We start from the raw sequence: 22,500 nt of genomic DNA, 5'->3' as shown, positions 1-22,500 counted from the left end.
TCATATAGAGGACAACAATAAACAGGTTCATCAACAACAACAAACACAGGCCATATAGAGGACAACAATAAACAGGTTCATCAACAACAAACACAAAGGCCATATAGAGGACAACAATAAACAGGTTCATCAACAACAACAAACTCATAGGCCATATAGAGGACAACAATAAACAGGTTCATCAACAACAACAAACTCATAGGCCATATAGAGGACAACAATAAACAGGTTCATCAACAACAACAAACACATAGGCCATTGTCGTGTCTTTGGCTATGCCGGATTAACTGATATGACATGCTATTCTATAAAATCCTTTCTCTGTAATTAATATTACCTGATTAAGCTAATCATGTAAATGTAATTAACTAGAAAGTCGGGGCACCACGGAAGAACGTTTATAGAGCCGTTATCTTCCAAATAAACTCTTAAAAGACTTAACAATAAACAACAATAAACAGCTTCATCAACAAACACATAGGTCATATAGAGGACAACAATAAACAGGTTCATCAACAACAAACACATAGGTCATATAGAGGACAACAATAAACAGGTTCATCAACAACAACAAACACATAGGCCATATAGAGGACCACGTCCTTGATGACAAACGGTCAGAATAGGAAGTGCTGATCTAGGATCATTCTCCCTTTTTAGAGCATAATGAATCAGACTGTTTGGACAGGGAGGACCTGATTCCAGATCAGCAGTCTGAGAGGCTGTATAAAGGCAGGCCCTGATGTGCTGCTTTGGGGCTGTTATGTATTGTATTAAAGGCGCTGTTATACCAGTAGAGTTATTATCAGGATTGTGATCAGATGAATGGAGTGCACGTAGCCAACGTGGAGGCAGTGCTGAGAGTGGAGGAGGAGGAGGAAGACGGAGGGAAAAGAAGAAGGAACGCGTCAAGGAGAGGTGGAGAGGTGGAGGACGACGTGGGACTGAGCATGCTCATCGACTCCCAGAACAACCAGTATGTTCTGACCAAGCCCAGAGACTCCACCATGCCCCGCTCCGATCAACACTTCATCAAGGTCAGTACCAACTTTAACCCCTGAACGCTAATGATCCTATACATGTAATGACTGTCCTATGAATCCAGCTGTAATCTGACCATATGAAGACTGTCCTATGAATCCAGCTGTAATCTGACCATATGAAGACTGTCCTATGAATCCAGCTGTAATCTGACCATATGAAGACTGTCCTATGAATCCAGCTGTAATCTGACCATATGAAGACTGTCCTATGAGTCCAGCTGTAATCTGACCATATGAAGACTGTCCTATGAATCCAGCTGTAATCTGACCATATGAAGACTGTCCTAAAACTTCAGCTGTAATCTGACTATATGAAGACTGTCCTATGAGTCCAGCTGTAATCTGACTATATGAAGACGGTCCTAAAACTTCAGCTGTATTCTGACCATATGAAGACTGTCCTATGAGTTCAGCTGTAATCTGACCATATGAAGACTGTCCTAAAACTTCAGCTGTAATCTGACCATATGAAGACTGTCCTATAAATCCAGCTGTAATCTGACCATATGAAGACTGTCCTATGAATCCAGCTGTAATCTGACCATATGAAGACTGTCCTATGAGTCCAGCTGTAATCTGACCATATGAAGACTGTCCTATGAATCCAGCTGTAATCTGACCATATGAAGACTGTCCTATGAGTCCAGCTGTAATCTGACCATATGAAGACTGTCCTATGAGTCCAGCTGTAATCTGACCATATGAAGACTGTCCTATGAATCCAGCTGTAATCTGACCATATGAAGACTGTCCTATGAGTCCAGCTGTAATCTGACCATATGAAGACTGTCCTAAAACTTCAGCTGTAATCTGACCATATGAAGACTGTCCTATGAGTCCAGCTGTAATCTGACTATATGAAGACTGTCCTATGAGTCCAGCTGTAATCTGACCATATGAAGACTGTCCTAAAACTTCAGCTGTAATCTGACCATATGAAGACTGTCCTATGAGTCCAGCTGTAATCTGACTATATGAAGACTGTCCTATGAATCCAGCTGTAATCTGACCATATGAAGACTGTCCTATGAGTCCAGCTGTAATCTGACCATATGAAGACTGTCCTATGAGTCCAGCTGTAATCTGACCATATGAAGACTGTCCTATGAGTCCAGCTGTAATCTGACCATATGAAGACTGTCCTATGAGTCCAGCTGTAATCTGACCATATGAAGACTGTCCTATGAATCCAGCTGTAATCTGACCATATGAAGACTGTCCTATGAGTCCAGCTGTAATCTGACCATATGAAGACTGTCCTATGAGTCCAGCTGTAATCTGACCATATGAAGACTGTCCTATGAATCCAGCTGTATTCTGACCATATGAAGACTGTCCTATGAATCCAGCTGTAATCTGACCATATGAAGACTGTCCTATGAATCCAGCTGTAATCTGACCATATGAAGACTGTCCTATGAATCCAGCTGTATTCTGACCATATGAAGACTGTCCTATGAGTCCAGCTGTAATCTGACCATATGGGTCTTCAAATGAAACTACAATTTTGCACAATTCTAATCTGTGTCCCTGTGGTGTCCTGTCCTGTTGTCTGTGATTGGCTGGTCAGGACCTGGTCTCCGTAGTGATGCTGTCTCTGCCATGTGGTTGGCTGTGCACTATGATGGGCCTGCCCCCCATGTTTGGTTACATCATCTGTGGAGTCCTCCTGGGTCCCTCTGGACTCAACAGCATCAAGGTGAGACATACGTCTGTCTGTCTGTCTGTCTGTCTGTCTGTCTGTCTGTCTGTCTGTCTGTCTGTCTGTCTGTCTGTCTGTCTGTCTGTCTGTCTGTCTGTCTGTCTGTCTGTCTGTCTGTCTGTCTGTCTGTCTGTCTGTGTGTGTGTGTGTGTGTGTGTGTGTGTGTGTGTGAGAGAGTAATGTATCTCTGTGCAATCTATGGTTCAGGTTGTGTGTGTGTGTGTGTGTGTGTGTGTGTGTGTGTGTGTGTGTGTGTGTGTGTGTGTGTGTGAGAGTAATGTATCTCTGTGCAGTCTATGGTTCAGGGTGTGTGTGTGTGTGTGTGTGTGTGTGTGTGTGTGTGTGTGTGTGTGTGTGTGTGTGTGTGTGTGTGTGTGTGTGTGTGTGTGTGTGTGTGTGTGTGTGTGTGTGAGAGAGTAATGTATCTCTGTGCAGTCTATGGTTCAGGTTGTGTGTGTGTGTGTGTGGTGTGTGAGAGAGAGTAATGTATCTCTGTACAGTCTATGGTTCAGGTTGTGTGTGTGTGTGTGTGTGTGTGTGTGTGTGTGTGTGTGTGTGTGTGTGTGTGTGTGAGAGAGAGAGAGTAATGTATCTCTGTGCAGTCTATGGTTCAGGGTGTGTGTGTGTGAGAGAGAGAGAGTAATGTATCTCTGTGCAGTCTGTGGTTCAGGGTGTGTGTGTGTGTGTGTGTGTGTGTGTGTGTGTGTGTGTGTGTGTGTGTGTGTGTGTGTGTGTGTGTGAGAGAGTAATGTATCTCTGTGCAGTCTATGGTTCAGGTTGTGTGTGTGTGTGTGTGTGTGTGTGTGTGTGTGAGAGAGTAATGTATCTCTGTGCAGTCTATTGTTCAGGTTGTGTGTGTGTGTGTGTGTGTGTGTGTGTGTGTGTGTGTGTGTGTGTGTGAGAGAGTAATGTATCTCTGTGCAGTCTATGGGTCAGGTTGTGTGTGTGTGTGTGTGTGTGTGTGTGTGTGTGAGAGAGAGAGAGTAATGTATCTCTGTGCAGTCTATGGTTCAGGTTGTGTGTGTGTGTGTGTGTGTGTGTGTGTGTGTGTGTGTGTGTGTGTGTGTGTGTGTGTGTGTGTGTGTGTGTGTGTGTGTGTGTGTGTGTGAGAGAGTAATGTATCTCTGTGCAGTCTATGGTTCAGGTTGAGACGTTGGGAGAGTTGGGAGTGTTCTTCACTCTCTTCGTGGTCGGTCTGGAGTTCTCCCCAGAGCGACTTCGGAAGGTAGGCTGCCCCCCCCCCACACACACACACACACACAGCGGTATTTTCCATCAGATATTAGCCTACGTTCTTGAAATAGCAAAAACTATTAAAGGCCCAGTGCAGACAAAAATGTGAATTCCCTGTGTTTTGTATTTATTTCCACACTATGAGGGTGGAATAATACTGTGAAATTGATGATGATGCCCTTTTAGTGTAACAGCTGTTTAAAAACACTGCCTGTTTTGGTGGGATGGAGTTTTGGCCTGCCGGGTGACATCACCAGACTGGAAATGACTTAACACTGGTGTGAAGTGTGTAACTCTGACCTACATTTTCACAGTGTGACTCAGAAACCCACATTCTTACATTCTTTCACCAGCTCAGTCTCAGCAGAGACCAACGTCTAACTCTCTCTCCCTTGTCTCTGCTCTTCATTTGGTTAGCTATCTGTTTATCACACATTTTCTCTCCTTATCAGTCTTCTTGCTTCTCTCTCTCTCCCTCCCCTCTCTTCTCTCCCTCCCTCTCTCTCTCTCCCTCCCTCTCTTCTCTCTCTCTCTCCCTCCCTCTCTTCTCTCCCTCCCTCTCTTCTCTCTCTCTCCCTCCCTCTCTCTCTCTCTCTCCCTCTTTTTCTCTCTCTCTCTCTCTCCCTCCCTCTTCTCTTCTCTCTCTCTCTCCCCTCTCTTCTCTCTCTCTCTCCCTCCCTCCCTCTCTCCCTCCTCTCTTCTCTCTCTCTCTCTCTTTCCCTCTCTTCTCTCTCTCTCTCCCTCCCTCTCTCTTCTCTCTCTCCCTCCCTCTCTTCTCTCTCCCTCCCTCCCTCCCTCTCTTTCTCTCTCTCTCCCTCCCTCTCTTCTCTCTCTCTCTCCCTCCCTCCCTCTCTTCTCTGGAACGTGTCCTAATAAGATAATTATATTGTCTTCGTTTCCAGAGTTGAAGACCATTTTATTTGTGTGGACGTGTTGAACTATTCTTGTCACAATAGTAAACAAATGAACAGTTGACCAACGGGGACATTTTGTTGGTCCCCATGAGCTTAAATGCTATTTCTAGGGGGTTTAGGGTTAAGGTTGGAATTAGTGTTAGGGTTAAGAGCTAGGGTTACTTTTAGGGTTAGAAGCTGGGGTTAGGTTTTTGGGTTAAGGTTAAGGTAACGGTTAGAGAAAGGGTTAGGGTATGGTTTTTGGGTTAGGGTAAGGGTCAGGTTTTTGGGTTAGGGTAAGGTTAGGGTTAGAGTAAGGGTCAGGTTTTTGGGTTAAGGTTAAGGTTAGGGTTAGAGTAAGGGTCAGGTTTTTGGGTTAAGTTAAGGGTTAGGGGTTAGGGAAAATAGGATTTTGAATGGGACTGAATTGTGTGTCCCCACAAGGTTAGTTGTTCAAGACTGTGTGTGTTAGAACTGGTGACTTGGTCATTAGTCTTCCTTGTATATTTAACATGTGTACTGTCCTATGCGTGTGTATATTTAACATGTGTACTGTCCTATGCGTGCGTATATTTAACATGTGTACTGTTCTATGCGTGTGTATATTTAACGTGTGTACTGTTCTATGCGTGTGTATATTTAACATGTGTACTGTCCTATGCGTGTGTATATTTAACATGTGTACTGTCCTATGCGTGTGTATATTTAACATGTGTGTACTGTCCTATGCGTGTGTATATTTAACGTGTGTACTGTCCTATGCGTGTGTATATTTAACATGTGTACTGTCCTATGCGTGTGTATATTTAACATGTGTACTGTCCTATGCGTGCGTATATTAACATGTTACTGTGTCTATCGTGGGTATATTTAACCTGTTAGTTCTATGCGTGTGTATATTTAACATGTGTACTGTCCTATGCGTGTGTATATTTAACATGTGTACTGTCCTATGCGTGTGTATATTTAACATGAGTGTACTGTCCTATGCGTGTGTATATTTAACATGTGTACTGTCCTATGCGTGTGTATATTTAACGTGTGTACTGTCCTATGCGTGTGTATATTTAACATGTGTACTGTCCTATGCGTGTGTATATTTAACATGATTGTACTGTCCTATGGCGTGTGTATATTTAACATGTGTACTGTCCTATGCGTGTGTATATTAACATGTGTACTGTCCTATGCGTGTGTATATTTAAACGTGTGTACTGTCCTATGCGTGTGTATATTTAACATGTGTGTACTGTCCTATGCGTGTGTATATTTAACATGTGTACTGTCCTATGCGTGTGTATATTTAACATGTGTACTGTCCTATGCGTGTGTATATTTAACGTGTGTACTGTCCTATGCGTGTGTATATTTAACATGTGTACTGTCCTATGCGTGTGTATATTTAACATGTGTACTGTCCTATGCGTGTGTATATTTAACATGTGTACTGTCCTATGCGTGTGTATATTTAACGTGTGTACTGTCCTATGCGTGTGTATATTTAACATGTGTACTGTCCTATGCGTGTGTATATTTAACATGTGTACTGTCCTATGCGTGTGTATATTTAACGTGTGTACTGTCCTATGCGTGTGTATATTTAACGTGTGTACTGTCCTATGCGTGTGTATTTAACGTGTGTATATTTAACGTGTGTACTGTCCTATGCGTGTGTATATTTAACGTGTGTACTGTCCTATGCGTGTGTATATTTAACGTGTGTACTGTCCTATGCGTGTGTATATTTAACGTGTGTACTGTCCTATGCGTGTGTATATTTAACGTGTGTACTGTCCTATGCGTGTGTATATTTAACGTGTGTACTGTCCTATGCGTGTGTATATTTAACGTGTGTACTGTCCTATGCGTGTGTATATTTAACGTGTGTACTGTCCTATGCGTGTGTATATTTAACGTGTGTACTGTCCTATGCGTGTGTATATTTAACGTGTGTACTGTCCTATGCGTGTGTATATTTAACGTGTGTACTGTCCTATGCGTGTGTATATTTAACATGTGTACTGTCCTATGCGTGTGTATATTTAACATGTGTACTGTCCTATGCGTGTGTATACATGTGTACTGTCCTATGCGTGTGTATATTTAACATGTGTACTGTCCTATGCGTGTGTATATTTAACATGTGTACTGTCCTATGCGTGTGTATATTTAACGTGTGTGTACTGTCCTATGCGTGTGTATATTTAACATGTGTACTGTCCTATGCGTGTGTATATTTAACGTGTGTATATTTAACATGTGTACTGTCCTATGCGTGTGTATATTTAACGTGTGTACTGTCCTATGCGTGTGTATATTTAGTGTGTACTGTCCTATGCGTGTGTATATTTAACGTGTGTACTGTCCTATGCGTGTGTATATTTAGTGTGTACTGTCCTATGCGTGTGTATATTTAACGTGTGTACTGTCCTATGCGTGTGTATATTTAACATGTGTACTGTCCTATGCGTGTGTATATTTAACGTGTGTACTGTCCTATGCGTGTGTATATTTAACATGTGTACTGTCCTATGCGTGTGTATATTTAACGTGTGTACTGTCCTATGCGTGTGTATACAGGTGTGGAAGACCTCTGTGCAGGGTTCATGTTACCTCAGTCTGTTGATGGTAGCTACAGGGCTGCTGTGGGGTCAGGTGCTGCATGTCCGTCCCACCCAGACTGTCTTCATCTCCTCCTGTCTCTCTCTATCCTCCACACCACTGGTCTCACGCTTCCTGGCTGGGGGCGCCCGCCCAGACAAGGACGGTATGGAGACTATGGACTGTGTGTGTGTGTGAGAGAGAGAGAGAGAGACACCCAGACAAGGACGGTATGGAGACTACGGACTGTGTGTGTGTGTGAGAGAGAGAGAGAGACACCCAGACAAGGACGGTAGGGAGACTATGGACTGTGTGTGTGTGTGAGAGAGAGAGAGAGACCCAGACAAGGACGGTATGGAGACTACGGACTGTGTGTGAGAGAGAGAGAGAGAGAGAGACACCCAGACAAGGACGGTATGGAGACTACGGACTGTGTGTGTGTGTGAGAGAGAGAGAGAGAGACACCCAGACAAGGACGGTATGGAGACTACGGACTGTGTGTGTGTGTGAGAGAGAGAGAGAGACACCCAGACAAGGACGGTAGGGAGACTATGGACTGTGTGTGTGTGTGAGAGAGAGAGAGAGACCCAGACAAGGACGGTATGGAGACTACGGACTGTGTGTGAGAGAGAGAGAGAGAGAGAGAGACACCCAGACAAGGACGGTATGGAGACTACGGACTGTGTGTGTGTGTGTGAGAGAGAGAGAGAGAGACACCCAGACAAGGACGGTATGGAGACTATGGACTGTGTGTGTGTGAGAGAGAGAGAGACACCCAGACAAGGACGGTATGGAGACTATGGACTGTGTGTGTGTGAGAGAGAGAGAGAGAGAGACACCCAGACAAGGACGGTATGGAGACTACGGACTGTGTGTGTGTGAGAGAGAGAGAGAGAGAGAGAGACACCCAGACAAGGACGGTATGGAGACTACGGACTGTATGTGTGAGAGAGAGAGAGAGAGAGAGAGACACCCAGACAAGGACGGTATGGAGACTACGGACTGTGTGTGTGTGAGAGAGAGAGAGACACCCAGACAAGGACGGTATGGAGACTACGGACTGTGTGTGTGTGAGAGAGAGAGAGAGAGAGACACCCAGACAAGGACGGTATGGAGACTACGGACTGTGTGTGTGTGTGAGAGAGACAGAGACACCCAGACAAGGACGGTATGGAGACTACGGACTGTGTGTGTGAGAGAGAGAGAGAGAGAGAGAGAGACACCCAGACAAGGACGGTATGGAGACTACGGACTGTGTGTGTGTGAGAGAGAGAGACACCCAGACAAGGACGGTATGGAGACTATGGACTGTGTGTGTGAGAGAGAGAGAGAGAGAGACACCCAGACAAGGATGGTATGGAGACTACGGACTGTGTGTGTGAGAGAGAGAGAGACACCCAGACAAGGACGGTATGGAGACTACGGACTGTGTGTGTGAGAGAGAGACACCCAGACAAGGACGGTATGGAGACTACGGACTGTGTGTGTGTGAGAGAGAGAGAGACACCCAGACAAGGACGGTATGGAGACTACGGACTGTGTGTGTGAGAGAGAGACACCCAGACAAGGACGGTATGGAGACTACGGACTGTGTGTGTGAGAGAGAGACACCCAGACAAGGACGGTATGGAGACTACGGACTGTGTGTGTGAGAGAGAGAGAGACACCCAGACAAGGACGGTATGGAGACTACGGACTGTGTGTGTGTGTGTGAGAGAGCGAGAGACACCCAGACAAGGACGGTATGGAGACTACGGACTGTGTGTGTGTGTGAGAGAGAGAGAGAGAGAGAGACACCCAGACAAGGACGGTATGGAGACTATGGACTGTGTGTGTGTGTGAGAGAGAGAGAGAGAGACACCCAGACAAGGATGGTATGGAGACTACGGACTGTGTGTGTGTGTGTGAGAGAGAGAGAGAGAGAGAGACACCCAGACAAGGATGGTATGGAGACTACGGACTGTGTGTGTGAGAGAGAGAGAGAGACACCCAGACACGGACGGTATGGAGACTATGGACTGTGTGTGTGTGAGAGAGAGAGAGAGAGACACCCAGACAAGGATGGTATGGAGACTACGGACTGTGTGTGTGAGAGAGAGAGAGAGAGAGAGACACCCAGACAAGGACGGTATGGAGACTATGGACTGTGTGTGTGTGTGAGAGAGAGAGACCCAGACAAGGACGGTATGGAGACTACGGACTGTGTGTGTGTGAGAGAGAGAGAGACACCCAGACAAGGACGGTATGGAGACTACGGACTGTGTGTGTGTGAGAGAGAGAGAGACACCCAGACAAGGACGGTATGGAGACTACGGACTGTGTGTGTGTGAGAGAGAGAGAGACACCCAGACAAGGACGGTATGGAGACTACGGACTGTGTGTGAGAGAGAGAGAGAGAGAGAGAGAGAGAGAGAGAGAGAGACACCCAGACAAGGACGGTATGGAGACTATGGACTGTGTGTGTGAGAGAGAGAGAGAGAGAGAGACACCCAGACAAGGACGGTATGGAGACTATGGACTGTGTGTGTGTGAGTGAGAGAGAGAGACACCCAGACAAGGACGGTATGGAGACTACGGACTGTGTGTGTGTGTGAGAGAGAGAGAGAGACACCCAGACAAGGACGGTATGGAGACTATGGACTGTGTGTGTGAGAGAGAGAGAGACACCCAGACAAGGACGGTATGGAGACTATGGACTGTGTGTGTGTGAGAGAGAGAGAGAGACAGAGACACCCAGACAAGGACGGTATGGAGACTACGGACTGTGTGTGTGTGAGAGAGAGAGAGACAGAGACACCCAGACAAGGATGGTATGGAGACTACGGACTGTGTGTGTGAGAGAGAGAGACACCCAGACAAGGATGGTATGGAGACTACGGACTGTGTGTGAGAGAGAGAGACACCCAGACAAGGACGGTATGGAGACTACGGACTGTGTGTGTGTGAGAGAGAGAGAGACCCAGACAAGGACGGTATGGAGACTATGTGTGTGTGTGAGAGAGAGAGAGAGAGAGAGAGACACCCAGACAAGGATGGTATGGAGACTACGGACTGTGTGTGTGAGAGAGAGAGAGAGAGAGAGAGACTTGACTTCCAATGCTCTTTATTTTAATGTTAAAGAACCACCTGTCTTTAAATGAGTAACTGGCTACAAACATTAAAACTGTGTGTGTGTGTCTCTGTGTGTGTGTCTCTGTGTGTGTGTCTCTGTGTGTGTGTCTCTGTGTGTGTGTCTCTGTGTGTGTGTGTGTGTCTGTCTGTCTGTCTGTCTGTCTGTCTGTCTGTCTGTCTGTCTGTCTGTCTGTCTGTCTGTGTGTGTGTGTCTGTGTGTGTGTCTGTGTGTGTGTGTGTGTGTGTGTGTAGGGGAGCTGGACTACAGCAGTGTTCTCCTGGGGATGTTGGTGATGCAGGATGTTCAGCTGGGGCTGTTCATAGCCGTCATGCCCACCCTCATACAGGTGTCATCTGGCCACCTGGACAGGTGAGCTAACACACACACACACACACACACACAGCTGTATATGCCCTACGATCTAGACACACCCTGTGTACATATAGTTACTGCTGGGTATACACACCTGCACAGTCTAACTCAACCTGTCCCAAAACTTGTCTCAGGCTAGTGAGGTATGTAGTTCCAAAGATGTGTTAGAAGTTGTAATGTTTAATACTGTTGTGTTCTGTCTTCTGAGGGTTCTGTCTTCTGAGAGGTCTGTCTTCTGAAGGTCCTGTCCTGTGTTTTGTCTTCTGAGGGTCTTGTCCTGTGTTCTGTCTTCTGAAGGTCCTGTCCTGTGTTTTGTCTTCTGAGGGTCTTGTCCTGTATTCTGTCTTCTGAGGGTCCTGTCCTGTTTTCTGAGGGTCCTGTCCTGTGTTCTGTCTTCTGAGGGTCCTGTCCTGTGTTTTGTCTTCTGAGGGTCTTGTTCTGTCTTCTGAGAGGTCTGTCTTCTGAAGGTCCTGTCCTGTGTTTTGTCTTCTGAGGGTCTTGTTCTGTCTTCTGAGGGTCCTGTCCTGTTTTCTGAGGGTCCTGTCCTATCATCTGAGAGTCCTGTCCTGTGTTTTGTCTTCTGAGGGTCCTGTCCTGTGTTCTGTCTTCTGAGGGTCCTGTGTTTTGTCTTCTGAGGGTCCTGTCCTGTGTTTTGTCTTCTGAGGGTCCTGTCCTGTGTTTTGTCTTCTGAGGGTCCTGTTTTGTCTTCTGAGGGTCCTGTTTTGTCTTCTGAGGGTCCTGTTTTGTCTTCTGAGGGTCCTGTCCTGTCTTCTGAGGGTCCTGTTTTGTCATCTTCTGAGGATCCTGTGTTGTCTTCTGAGGGTCCTGTCCTGTGTTTTGTCTTCTGAGGGTCTTGTTCTGTCTTCCGAGGGTCCTTTCCTGTCTTCCGAGGGTCCTGTTCTGTCTTCTGAGGGTCCTGTCCTGTGTTCTGTCTTCCGAGGGTCCTGTCCTGTCTTCCAAGGGTCCTTTCCTGTCTTCCGAGGATCCTGTTCTGTCTTCTGAGGGTCCTGTCCTGTGTTCTGTCTTCCGAGGGTCCTGTCCTGTCTTCCGAGGGTCCTGTTCTGTCTTCTGAGGGTCCTGTCCTGTGTTCTGTCTTCTGAGGGTTCTGTCTTCTGAGGGTCCTGTTCTGTCTTCTGAGGGTTCTGTCTTCTGAGGGTTCTGTCTTCTGAAGGTCCTGTTCTGTCTTCTGAGGGTTCTGTCCTGTGTTCTGTCTTCTAAGGGTCCTGTGTTCTGTCTTCTGAGGGTCCTGTCCTGTATTCTGTCTTCTGAGGGTCCTGTGTTCTGTCTTCTGAAGGTCCTGTCCTGTGTTCTGTCTTCTGAGGGTCCTGTCCTGTGTTTGGTCTTCTGAGGGTCCTGTCCTGTGTTCTGTCTTCTGAGGGTCCTGTCCTGTGTTCTGTTCTCCTGTCCCAGGTCCTGTTTTCTCTGTTAACCAGTGTTCTGTGTTGTGAGGCTGGTGTTCTGTGTTCTATCCTGTGTTCTGTAGTGTTCTGTTTGGGGGTCTGCGCGTCCTCCTGCTCCTGTCCCAGGTCCTGTTCTCTCTGGCTGTGGTACTACTGCTGTGTGTTCTCCTCAAGTCCTTCCTGATTGGTCCATACTACAGGAAGCTCCATGCTGAGTCTAAAGGCAGCAAGGAGATCCTGGTTCTGGGGACCGCTGCCTTCGTATTCCTCATGCTCACTGTATGTAACCTCCTCCTCACTCTTCCCCCTCTCCTCTGTGAGATATAGCTCCCCCTCCTCACTCTTCCCCCTCTCCTCTGTGAGATACAGCTCCCCCTCCTCACTCTTCCCCCTCTCCTCTGTGAGATATAGCTCCCCCTCCTCACTCTTCCCCCTCTCCTCTGTGAGATATAGCTCCCCCTCCTCACTCTTCCCCCTCTCCTCTGTGAGATATAGCTCCCCCTCCTCACTCTTCCCCCTCTCCTCTGTGAGATATAGCTCCCCCTCCTCACTCTTCCCCCTCTCCTCTGTGAGATATAGCTCCTCCTCCTCACTCTTCCTCCTCTCCTCTGTGAGATATAGATCCCCCTCCTCACTCTTCCCCCTCTCCTCTGTGAGATATAGCTCCTCCTCCTCACTCTTCCCCCTCTCCTCTGTGAGATATAGCTCCCCCTCCTCACTCTTCCCCCTCTCCTCTGTGAGATATAGCTCCCCCTCCTCACTCTTCCCCCTCTCCTCTGTGAGATATAGCTCCCCCTCCTCACTCTTCCCCCTCTCCTTTGTTACATGTAGCTCCCCCTCCTCTATCCTCTCTGTGAGATATAGCTCCCCCTCCTCTATCCTCTCCTCTGTGAGATATAGCTCCCCCTCCTCTATCCTATCCTCTGTGAGATATAGCTCCCCCTCCTCTCTCCTCTCCTCTGTGAGATATAGCTCCCCCTCCTCTCTCCTCTCCTCTGTGAGATGTAGCTCCCCCTCCTCTCTCCTCTCCTCTGTGAGATATAGCTCCCCTCCTCTATCCTCTCCTCTGTGAGATATAGCTCCCCCTCCTCTATCCTCTCCTCTGTGAGATATAACTCCCCCTCCTCTATCCTCTCCTCTGTGAGATATAGCTCCCCCCTCCTCTATCCTCTCCTCTGTGAGATATAGCTCCCCCCCTCCTCTATCCTCTCCTCTGTGAGATATAGCTCCCCCTCCTCTATCCTCTCCTCTGTGAGATATAGTGCCCCCTCCTCTATCCTCTCCTCTGTGAGATATAGCTCCCCCCTCCTCTATCCTCTCCTCTGTGAGATATAGCTCCCCCTCCTCTATCCTCTCCTCTGTGAGATATAGCTCCCCCTCCTCTATCCTCTCCTCTGTGAGATATAGCTCCCCCTCCTCTATCCTTTCCTCTGTGAGATATAGCTCCCCCTCCTCTATCCTCTCCTCTGTGAGATGTAGCTCCCCCTCCTCTATCCTCTCCTCTGTGAGATATAGCTCCCCCTCCTCTATCCTTTCCTCTGTGATATATAGCTCCCCCTCCTCTATCCTCTCCTCTATGAGATGTAGCTCCCCCTCCTCTATCCTCTCCTCTGTGAGATATAGCTCCCCCTCCTCTATCCTCTCCTCTGTGAGATATAGCTCCCCCTCCTCTATTCTCTCCTCTGTGAGATATAGCTCCCCCCTCCTCTATCCTCTCCTCTGTGAGATATAGCTCCGCCTCCTCTATCCTCTCCTCTGTGAGATATAGTGCCCCCTCCTCTATCCTCTCCTCTGTGAGATATAGCTCCCCCCTCCTCTATCCTCTCCTCTGTGAGACATAGCTCCCCCTCCTCTATCCTCTCCTCTCCTCTGTGAGATATAGCTCCCCCTCCTCTATCCTCTCCTCTCCTCTGTGAGATATAGCTCCCCCTCCTCTATCCTCTCCTCTATGAGATATAGCTCCCCCTCCTCTATCCTCTCCTCTGTGAGATATAGCTCCCCCTCCTCTATCCTCTCCTCTGTGAGATATAGCTCCCCCTCCTCTATCCTCTCCTCTGTGAGATATAGCTCCCCCTCCTCTATCCTCTCCTCTGTGAGATATTGCTCCCCCTCCTCTATCCTCTCCTCTGTGAGATATAGCTCCCCCTCCTCTCTCCTCTCCTCTGTGAGATATAGCTCCCCCTCCTCTCTCCTCTCCTCTGTGAGATGTAGCTCCCCTCCTCTATCCTCTCCTCTGTGAGATATAGCTTCCCCTCCTCTATCCTCTCCTCTGTGAGATATAGCTCCCCCTCCTCTATCCTCTCCTCTGTGAGATATAGCTCCCCCTCCTCTATCCTCTCTTCTGTGAGATACAGCTCCCCCTCCTCTATCCTCTCCTCTCCTCTGTGAGATATAGCTCCCCCTCCTCTATCCTCTCCTCTGTGAGATATAGCTCCCCCTCCTCTATCCTCTCCTCTGTGAGATGTAGCTCCCCTCCTCTATCCTCTCCTCTGTGAGATATAGCTTCCCCTCCTCTATCCTCTCCTCTGTGAGATATAGCTCCCCCTCCTCTATCCTCTCCTCTGTGAGATGTAGCTCCCCTCCTCTATCCTCTCCTCTGTGAGATATAGCTTTCCGTCCTCTATCCTCTACTCTGTGAGATATAGCTCCCCCTCCTCTATCCTCTCCTCTGTGAGATATAGCTCCCCCTCCTCTATCCTCTCCTCTGTGAGATATAGCTCCCCCTCCTATATCCTCTCCTCTGTGAGATATAGCTCCCCCTCCTCTATCCTCTCCTCTCCTCTGTGAGATGTAGCTCCCCCTCCTCTATCCTCTCCTCTGTGAGATGTAGCTCCCCCTCCTCTATCCTCTCCTCTGTGAGATATAGCTCCCCCTCCTCTCTCCTCTCCTCTGTTACATGTAGCTCCCCTCCTCTATCCTCTCCTCTGTGAGATATAGCTCCCCCTCCTCTATCCTCTCCTCTGTGAGATATAGCTCCTCCTCCTCTATCCTCTCCTCTGTGAGATATAGCTCCCCCTCCTCTATCCTCTCCTCTGTGAGATATAGCTCCCCCTCCTATATCCTCTCCTCTGTGAGATATAGCTCCCCATCCTCTCCTCTCCTCTGTGAGATGTAGCTCCCCCTCCTCTATCCTCTCCTCTGTGAGATGTAGCTCCCCCTCCTCTATCCTCTCCTCTGTGAGATATAGCTCCCCCTCCTCTCTCCTCTCCTCTGTTACATGTAGCTCCCCTCCTCTATCCTCTCCTCTGTGAGATATAGCTCCCCCTCCTCTATCCTCTCCTCTGTGAGATATAGCTCCTCCTCCTCTATCCTCTCCTCTGTGAGATATAGCTCCCCCTCTTCTATCCTCTCCTCTGTGAGATATAGCTCCCCTCCTCTATCCTCTCCTCTGTGAGATATAGCTCCCCCTCCTCTATCCTCTCCTCTGTGAGATATAGCTCCCCCTCCTCTATCCTCTCCTCTGTGAGATATAGCTCCTCCTCCTCTATCCTCTCCTCTGTGAGATATAGCTCCCCCCTCTTCTATCCTCTCCTCTGTGAGATATAGCTCCCCTCCTCTATCCTCTCCTCTGTGAGATATAGCTCCCCCTCCTCTATCCTCTCCTCTGTGAGATATAGCTCCCCTCCTTTATCCTCTCCTCTCCTCTGTGAGATATAGCTCCCCCTCCTCTATCCTCTCCTCTGTGAGATATAGCTCCTCCTCCTCTATCCTCTCCTCTGTGAGATATAGCTCCCCCTCTTCTATCCTCTCCTCTGTGAGATATAGCTCCCCTCCTCTATCCTCTCCTCTGTGAGATATAGCTCCCCCTCCTCTATCCTCTCCTCTGTGAGATATAGCTCCCCCTCCTCTATCCTCTCCTCTGTGAGATATAGCTCCTCCTCCTCTATCCTCTCCTCTGTGAGATATAGCTCCCCCTCTTCTATCCTCTCCTCTGTGAGATATAGCTCCCCTCCTCTATCCTCTCCTCTGTGAGATATAGCTCCCCCTCCTCTATCCTCTCCTCTGTGAGATATAGCTCCCCTCCTCTATCCTCTCCTCTCCTCTGTGAGATATAGCTCCCCTCCTCTATCCTCTCCTCTCCTCTGTGAGATATAGCTCCCCTTCCTCTATCCTCTCCTCTCCTCTGTGAGATATAGCTCTCTTCTCCAACAGAGAATATATTTCCTGTACAATCAAGTACTACAATGGCCATTCCAGTACACAGCAATACTGTGTCATTAGGGAGTTTATGATATAAATTGTAACACTATATCCATTCACCAAATGTATGTCAAATGATGTTTTTCCCCCGGCGTTTCCCAGGTGACGGAGTTCCTGGACATTTCCATGGAGCTGGGCTGCTTCCTGGCTGGAGCGCTTCTCTCCTCGCAGGGTCAGATTTGCACCACGGAAATCATGGGCTGCATCGAGCCAATCAGAGACTTCCTCGCCATCATCTTCTTCGCCTCCATTGGTCAGAACTGAAGCTTGCAGTCTGCAGTGTCTCTGTTTAGCGTATCTCTGTCTCTCTATGGCTGTTTGGCATCATACGGTTGAAGTCCGAAGTTTACATACACCTTAGCCAAATACATTTTAACTCAGTTTTTCACAATTCCTGACATTGAATCCTAGTAAAAATTCCCTGTCTTAGGTCAGTTAGGATCACCACTTTATTTTAAGAATGTGAAATGTCAGAATAATAGTAGAGAGAATGATTTATTTCAGCTTTTATTTTTTTCATCACATTCCCAGTGGGTCAGCAGTTTACATACACTCAATTAGTATTTGGTAGCATTGCCTTTAAATTGTTTAACTTGGGTCAAACGTTTCGGGTAGGCTTCCACAAGCATCCCACAATAAGTTGGGTGAATTTTGGCCCATTCCTCCTGACAGTGCTGGTGTAACTGAGTCAGGTTTGTAGGCCTCCTTGCTCGCACACACTTTTTCAGTTCTGCCCACAAAATTTCTATAGGATTGAGGTCAGGGCTTTGTGGTAGTCACTCCAATACCTTGACTTTGTTGCCCTTAAGCCATTTTGCCACAACTTTGAAAGTATGCTTGGGGTCATTGTCCATTTGGAAGACCCATTTGCGACCAAGCTTTAACTTCCTTACTGATGCCTTGAGATGTTGCTTCAATATATCCACATAATTTTCCTCCCTCATGATGCCATCCATTTTGTGAAGTGCACCAGTCCCTCCTGCAGCAAAGCACCCCCACAACATGATGCTGCCACCCCCGTGCTTCATGGTTGGGATGGTGTTCTTCGGCTTGCAAGCATCCCTTTTTCCTCCAAACAATGGTCATTATGGTCAAATCAGACCAGAGGACATTTCTCCAAAAAGTACTATCTTTGTCCCTATGTGCAGTTGCAAACCGTAGTCTGGCTTTTTTATGGCGGTTTTGGAGCAGTGGCTGCTTCCTTGCTGAGCGGCCTTTCAGGTTATGTTGATATAGGACTCATTTTACTGTGGATACAGATACTTTTGTACCCGTTTCCTCCAGCATCTTCACAAGGTCCTTTTCTGTTGTTCTAGGATTGATTTGTACTTTTCGCACCAAAGTACGTTCATCTCTAGGATACAGAACGCGTCTCCTTCCTGAGCGGTATGACGGCTGCATGGCCCCATGGTGTTTATACTTGCGTACTATTGTTTGTACAGATGAACGTGGTACCTTCAGGCGTTTGGAAATTGCTCCCAAGGATGAACCAGACTTGTGGAGGTCTACAATTTTTTTTCTGAGGTCTTGGCTGATTTCTTTTGATTTTCCCATGATGTCAAGCAAAGAGGCACTGAGTTTGAAGGTAGGCCTTGAAATACATCCACAGGTACACCTCCAATTGACTCAAATGATGTCAATTAGCCTATCAGAAGCTTCTAAAGCCAAGACAGCATTTTCTGGAATTTTCCAAGCTGTTTAAAGGCACAGTCAACTTAGTGTATGTTAAGTTCTGACCCACTGGAATTGTTATACAGTTAATTATAAGTGAAATAATCTGTCTGTAAACAATTGTTGGAAAAATTACTTGTGTCATGCACAAAGTAGATGTCCTAACCGACTTGCCAAAACTATAGTTTGTTAACCTCTCTAGGGTATGTGGGACGAAATCGTCCCACCTACGTAACAGCCACTGAAATCCAGTGGCGCGATTTTTGAATCGTTAGAAATACTATTACTTCAATTTCTCAAACATATGACTATTTTACAGCTATTTAAAGACAAGAATCTCGTTAATCTAACCCCACTGTCCGATTTCAAAAAGGCTTTACAACGAAAGCAAAACATTAGATTATGTCAGCAGAGTGCCCAGCCAGAAAAAATCAGACACCCATTTTTCAAGCTAGCATATCATGTCACATAAACCCAAACCACAGCTAAATGCAGCACTAACCTTTGATGATCTTCATCAGATGACACACCTAGGACATTGTGTTATACAATACATGCATGTCTGTTCAATCAAGTTCATATTTATATCAAAAAACAGCTTTTTACATTAGCATGTGACGTTCAGAAAAAGCATAACCCCCGCAAACTTCCGGGGAATTTACTAACAGTTTGCTAAATTACTCACGATAAACGTTCACAAAAAGCATAACAATAATTTTAAGAATTATAGATACATTACTCCTCTATGCACTCGATATGTCCGATTTTAAAATAGCTTTTCGGATGAAGCACATTTTGCAATAATCTAAGTACATAGCCCGGCATTACAGGGCTAGCTATTTAGATACCCACCCAGGTCAGCCTCCACCAAAATCACATTTCCTATAAGAAAAATGTTCTTACCTTGCTTGTTCTTCATCAGAATACACTGCCAGGACTTCTACTTCAATAACAAATGTTGGTTTGGTCCCAAATAATCCATCGTTATATCCAAACAGCGACGTTTTGTTCGTGAGTTCTAGACACTATCAGAATGCTTCTTCACGGTCCCGCGCATGGCGCATTGGCGTGTCAAAAATGTCTAAATATTCCATTACCGTACTTCGAAGCATGTCAACCGCTGTTTAAAACCAATTTTTATGCCATTTATCTCGTAGATAAGTGATAATATTCCGACCGGGAGTATGCATTGAGCCTAAACAGCCGAATAAAATTTCTCCTCAGGAGCGACTCGTGCACGCGCCTCATTCAAAGGTCCTCTGAGTCGACACTTACAAAAGGTGATAATGTGTTTCAGCCTGAGGCTCCCTCGTAAACCTTCAGTTATTTCCCGGGCTCTGAGAGCCTATTGGAGCCCTGGGAATTGTCACGTTACAGCTAAGATCCTTACTTTTCAATAAAAAGATGTAAGACGCACGACTCCTTGTCAGACAGGGTACTTCCTGCTTGAAACCTTGTCAGGTTTTTGCCTGCCATAGGAGTTCTGTTATACTCACAGACACCATTCAAACAGTTTTAGAAAATTCAGAGTGTTTTCTATCCAAACCTGAACAATAATATGCATATTCTAGCTTCTGAGTTGGTGTAGGAGGCAGTTAAAAATGGGAACATATTTTTTCCAAAATTCTCAATGCTGCCCCCTAGCCCGTAGAGGTTAATAAGAAATGTGTGGAGTGGTTGAAAAACTAGTTTTAATGACTCCAACCTAATTGTATTTAAACTTCCGACTTCAATCTGTCTTTCTATGGCTGTTTAGCTTCATATCTCTGTCTCTATGGCTTTTTAGCATTGTATTTCTGTCTCTATGGCTGTTTAGCATTGTATTTCTGTCTCTATGGCTGTTTAGCATCGTATCTCTGTGTCTCTATGGCTGTTTAGCATCGTATCTCTGTCTCTATGGCTTTTTAGCATTGTATTTCTGTCTCTATGGCTGTTTAGCATCGTATCTCTGTCTCTATGGCTGTTTAGCATCGTATCTCTGTCTCTATGGCTGTTTAGCATCGTATCTCTGTGTCTCTATGGCTGTTTAGCATCGTATCTCTGTGTCTCTATGGCTGTTTAGCATCGTATCTCTGTCTCTATGGCTGTTTAGCATCGTATCTCTGTCTCTATGGCTGTTTAGCATCGTATCTCTGTCTCTATGGCTGTTTAGCATCGTATCTCTGTGTCTCTATGGCTGTTTAGCATCGTATCTCTGTGTCTCTATGGCTGTTTAGCATCGTATTTCTGTCTCTATGGCTGTTTAGCATCGTATCTCTGTGTCTCTATGGCTGTTTAGCATCGTATCTCTGTGTCTCTATGGCTGTTTAGCATCGTATCTCTGTGTCTCTATGGCTGTTTAGCATCATATCTCTGTGTCTCTATGGCTGTTTAGCATCGTATTTCTGTCTCTATGGCTGTTTAGCATCGTATCTCTGTGTCTCTATGGCTGTTTAGCATCGTATCTCTGTGTCTCTATGGCTGTTTAGCATCGTATCTCTGTGTCTCTATGGCTGTTTAGCATCGTCTTTCTGTCTCTATGGCTGTTTAGCATCGTATCTCTGTGTCTCTATGGCTGTTTAGCATCGTATCTCTGTGTCTCTATGGCTGTTTAGCATCATATCTCTGTGTCTCTATGGCTGTTTAGCATCGTATCTCTGTCTCTATGGCTGTTTAGCATCGTATCTCTGTGTCTCTATGGCTGTTTAGCATCGTATCTCTGTGTCTCTATGGCTGTTTAGCATCGTATCTCTGTCTCTATGGCTGTTTAGCATCGTATCTCTGTGTCTCTATGGCTGTTTAGCATCGTATCTCTGTCTCTATGGCTGTTTAGCATCGTATTTCTGTGTCTCTATGGCTGTTTAGCATCGTATCTCTGTGTCTCTATGGCTGTTTAGCATCGTATCTCTGTCTCTATGGCTGTTTAGCATCGTATCTCTGTCTCTATGGCTGTTTAGCATCGTATCTCTGTCTCTATGGCTGTTTAGCATCGTATTTCTGTGTCTCTATGGCTGTTTAGCATCGTATCTCTGTGTCTCTATGGCTGTTTAGCATCGTATCTCTGTCTCTATGGCTGTTTAGCATCGTATTTCTGTGTCTCTATGACTGTTTAGCATCGTATCTCTGTCTCTATGGCTGTTTAGCATCGTATCTCTGTCTCTATGGCTGTTTAGCATCGTATCTCTGTGTCTCTATGGCTGTTTAGCATCGTATCTCTGTGTCTCTATGGCTGTTTAGCATCGTATCTCTGTGTCTCTATGGCTGTTTAGCATCGTATTTCTGTCTCTATGGCTGTTTAGCATCGTATTTCTGTGTCTCTATGGCTGTTTAGCATCGTATTTCTGTCTCTATGGCTGTTTAGCATCGTATCTCTGTGTCTCTATGGCTGTTTAGCATCGTATCTCTGTCTCTATGGCTGTTTAGCATCGTATCTCTGTCTCTATGGCTGTTTAGCATCGTATTTCTGTGTCTCTATGGCTGTTTAGCATCGTATCTCTGTCTCTATGGCTGTTTAGCATCGTATCTCTGTCTCTATGGCTGTTTAGCATCGTATCTCTGTGTCTCTATGGCTGTTTAGCATCGTATCTCTGTGTCTCTATGGCTGTTTAGCATCGTATTTCTGTGTCTCTATGGCTGTTTAGCATCGTATTTCTGTCTCTATGGCTGTTTAGCATCGTATCTCTGTCTCTATGGCTGTTTAGCATCGTATCTCTGTCTCTATGGCTGTTTAGCATCGTATCTCTGTGTCTCTATGGCTGTTTAGCATCGTATCTCTGTGTCTCTATGGCTGTTTAGCATCGTATCTCTGTCTCTATGGCTGTTTAGCATCGTATCTCTGTGTCTCTATGGCTGTTTAGCATCGTATCTCTGTCTCTATGGCTGTTTAGCATCGTATCTCTGTCTCTATGGCTGTTTAGCATCGTATCTCTGTCTCTATGGCTGTTTAGCATCGTATCTCTGTCTCTATGGCTGTTTAGCATCGTATCTCTGTGTCTCTATGGCTGTTTAGCATCGTATTTCTGTCTCTATGGCTGTTTAGCATCGTATCTCTGTGTCTCTATGGCTGTTTAGCATCGTATCTCTGTGTCTCTATGGCTGTTTAGCATCGTATCTCTGTGTCTCTATGGCTGTTTAGCATCATATCTCTGTGTCTCTATGGCTGTTTAGCATCGTATTTCTGTCTCTATGGCTGTTTAGCATCGTATCTCTGTGTCTCTATGGCTGTTTAGCATCGTATCTCTGTGTCTCTATGGCTGTTTAGCATCGTATCTCTGTGTCTCTATGGCTGTTTAGC

At 46.3% G+C, this 22,500-nt stretch overlaps 1 protein-coding gene across 2 annotated transcripts in view; it reads left to right on the top strand.

Moving 5' to 3' along the window:
* Positions 1–22,500, top strand: part of LOC115179498 (transmembrane and coiled-coil domain-containing protein 3) — a 38,975-nt gene that overhangs the window by 9,644 nt on the left and 6,831 nt on the right. For both annotated transcript variants that reach the window (XR_003872912.1, XM_029741059.1), the window contains exons 5-11: positions 822–1,037; positions 2,614–2,742; positions 3,878–3,970; positions 7,452–7,638; positions 10,836–10,953; positions 12,440–12,635; positions 16,659–16,809. Coding sequence is in view for 1 of the 2 variants with exons in the window: in XM_029741059.1 (XP_029596919.1) it covers positions 822–1,037; positions 2,614–2,742; positions 3,878–3,970; positions 7,452–7,638; positions 10,836–10,953; positions 12,440–12,635; positions 16,659–16,809 (1,090 nt within the window). In the remaining variant the exon portion in view is untranslated. The remainder of the gene's footprint in view (positions 1–821; positions 1,038–2,613; positions 2,743–3,877; positions 3,971–7,451; positions 7,639–10,835; positions 10,954–12,439; positions 12,636–16,658; positions 16,810–22,500) is intronic.

This window comes from Salmo trutta, chromosome 39 (assembly GCF_901001165.1).
Source record: "Salmo trutta chromosome 39, fSalTru1.1, whole genome shotgun sequence".
Taxonomy (NCBI): domain Eukaryota; kingdom Metazoa; phylum Chordata; class Actinopteri; order Salmoniformes; family Salmonidae; genus Salmo; species Salmo trutta.
This window is presented reverse-complemented; position numbering and strand designations above follow the sequence as displayed.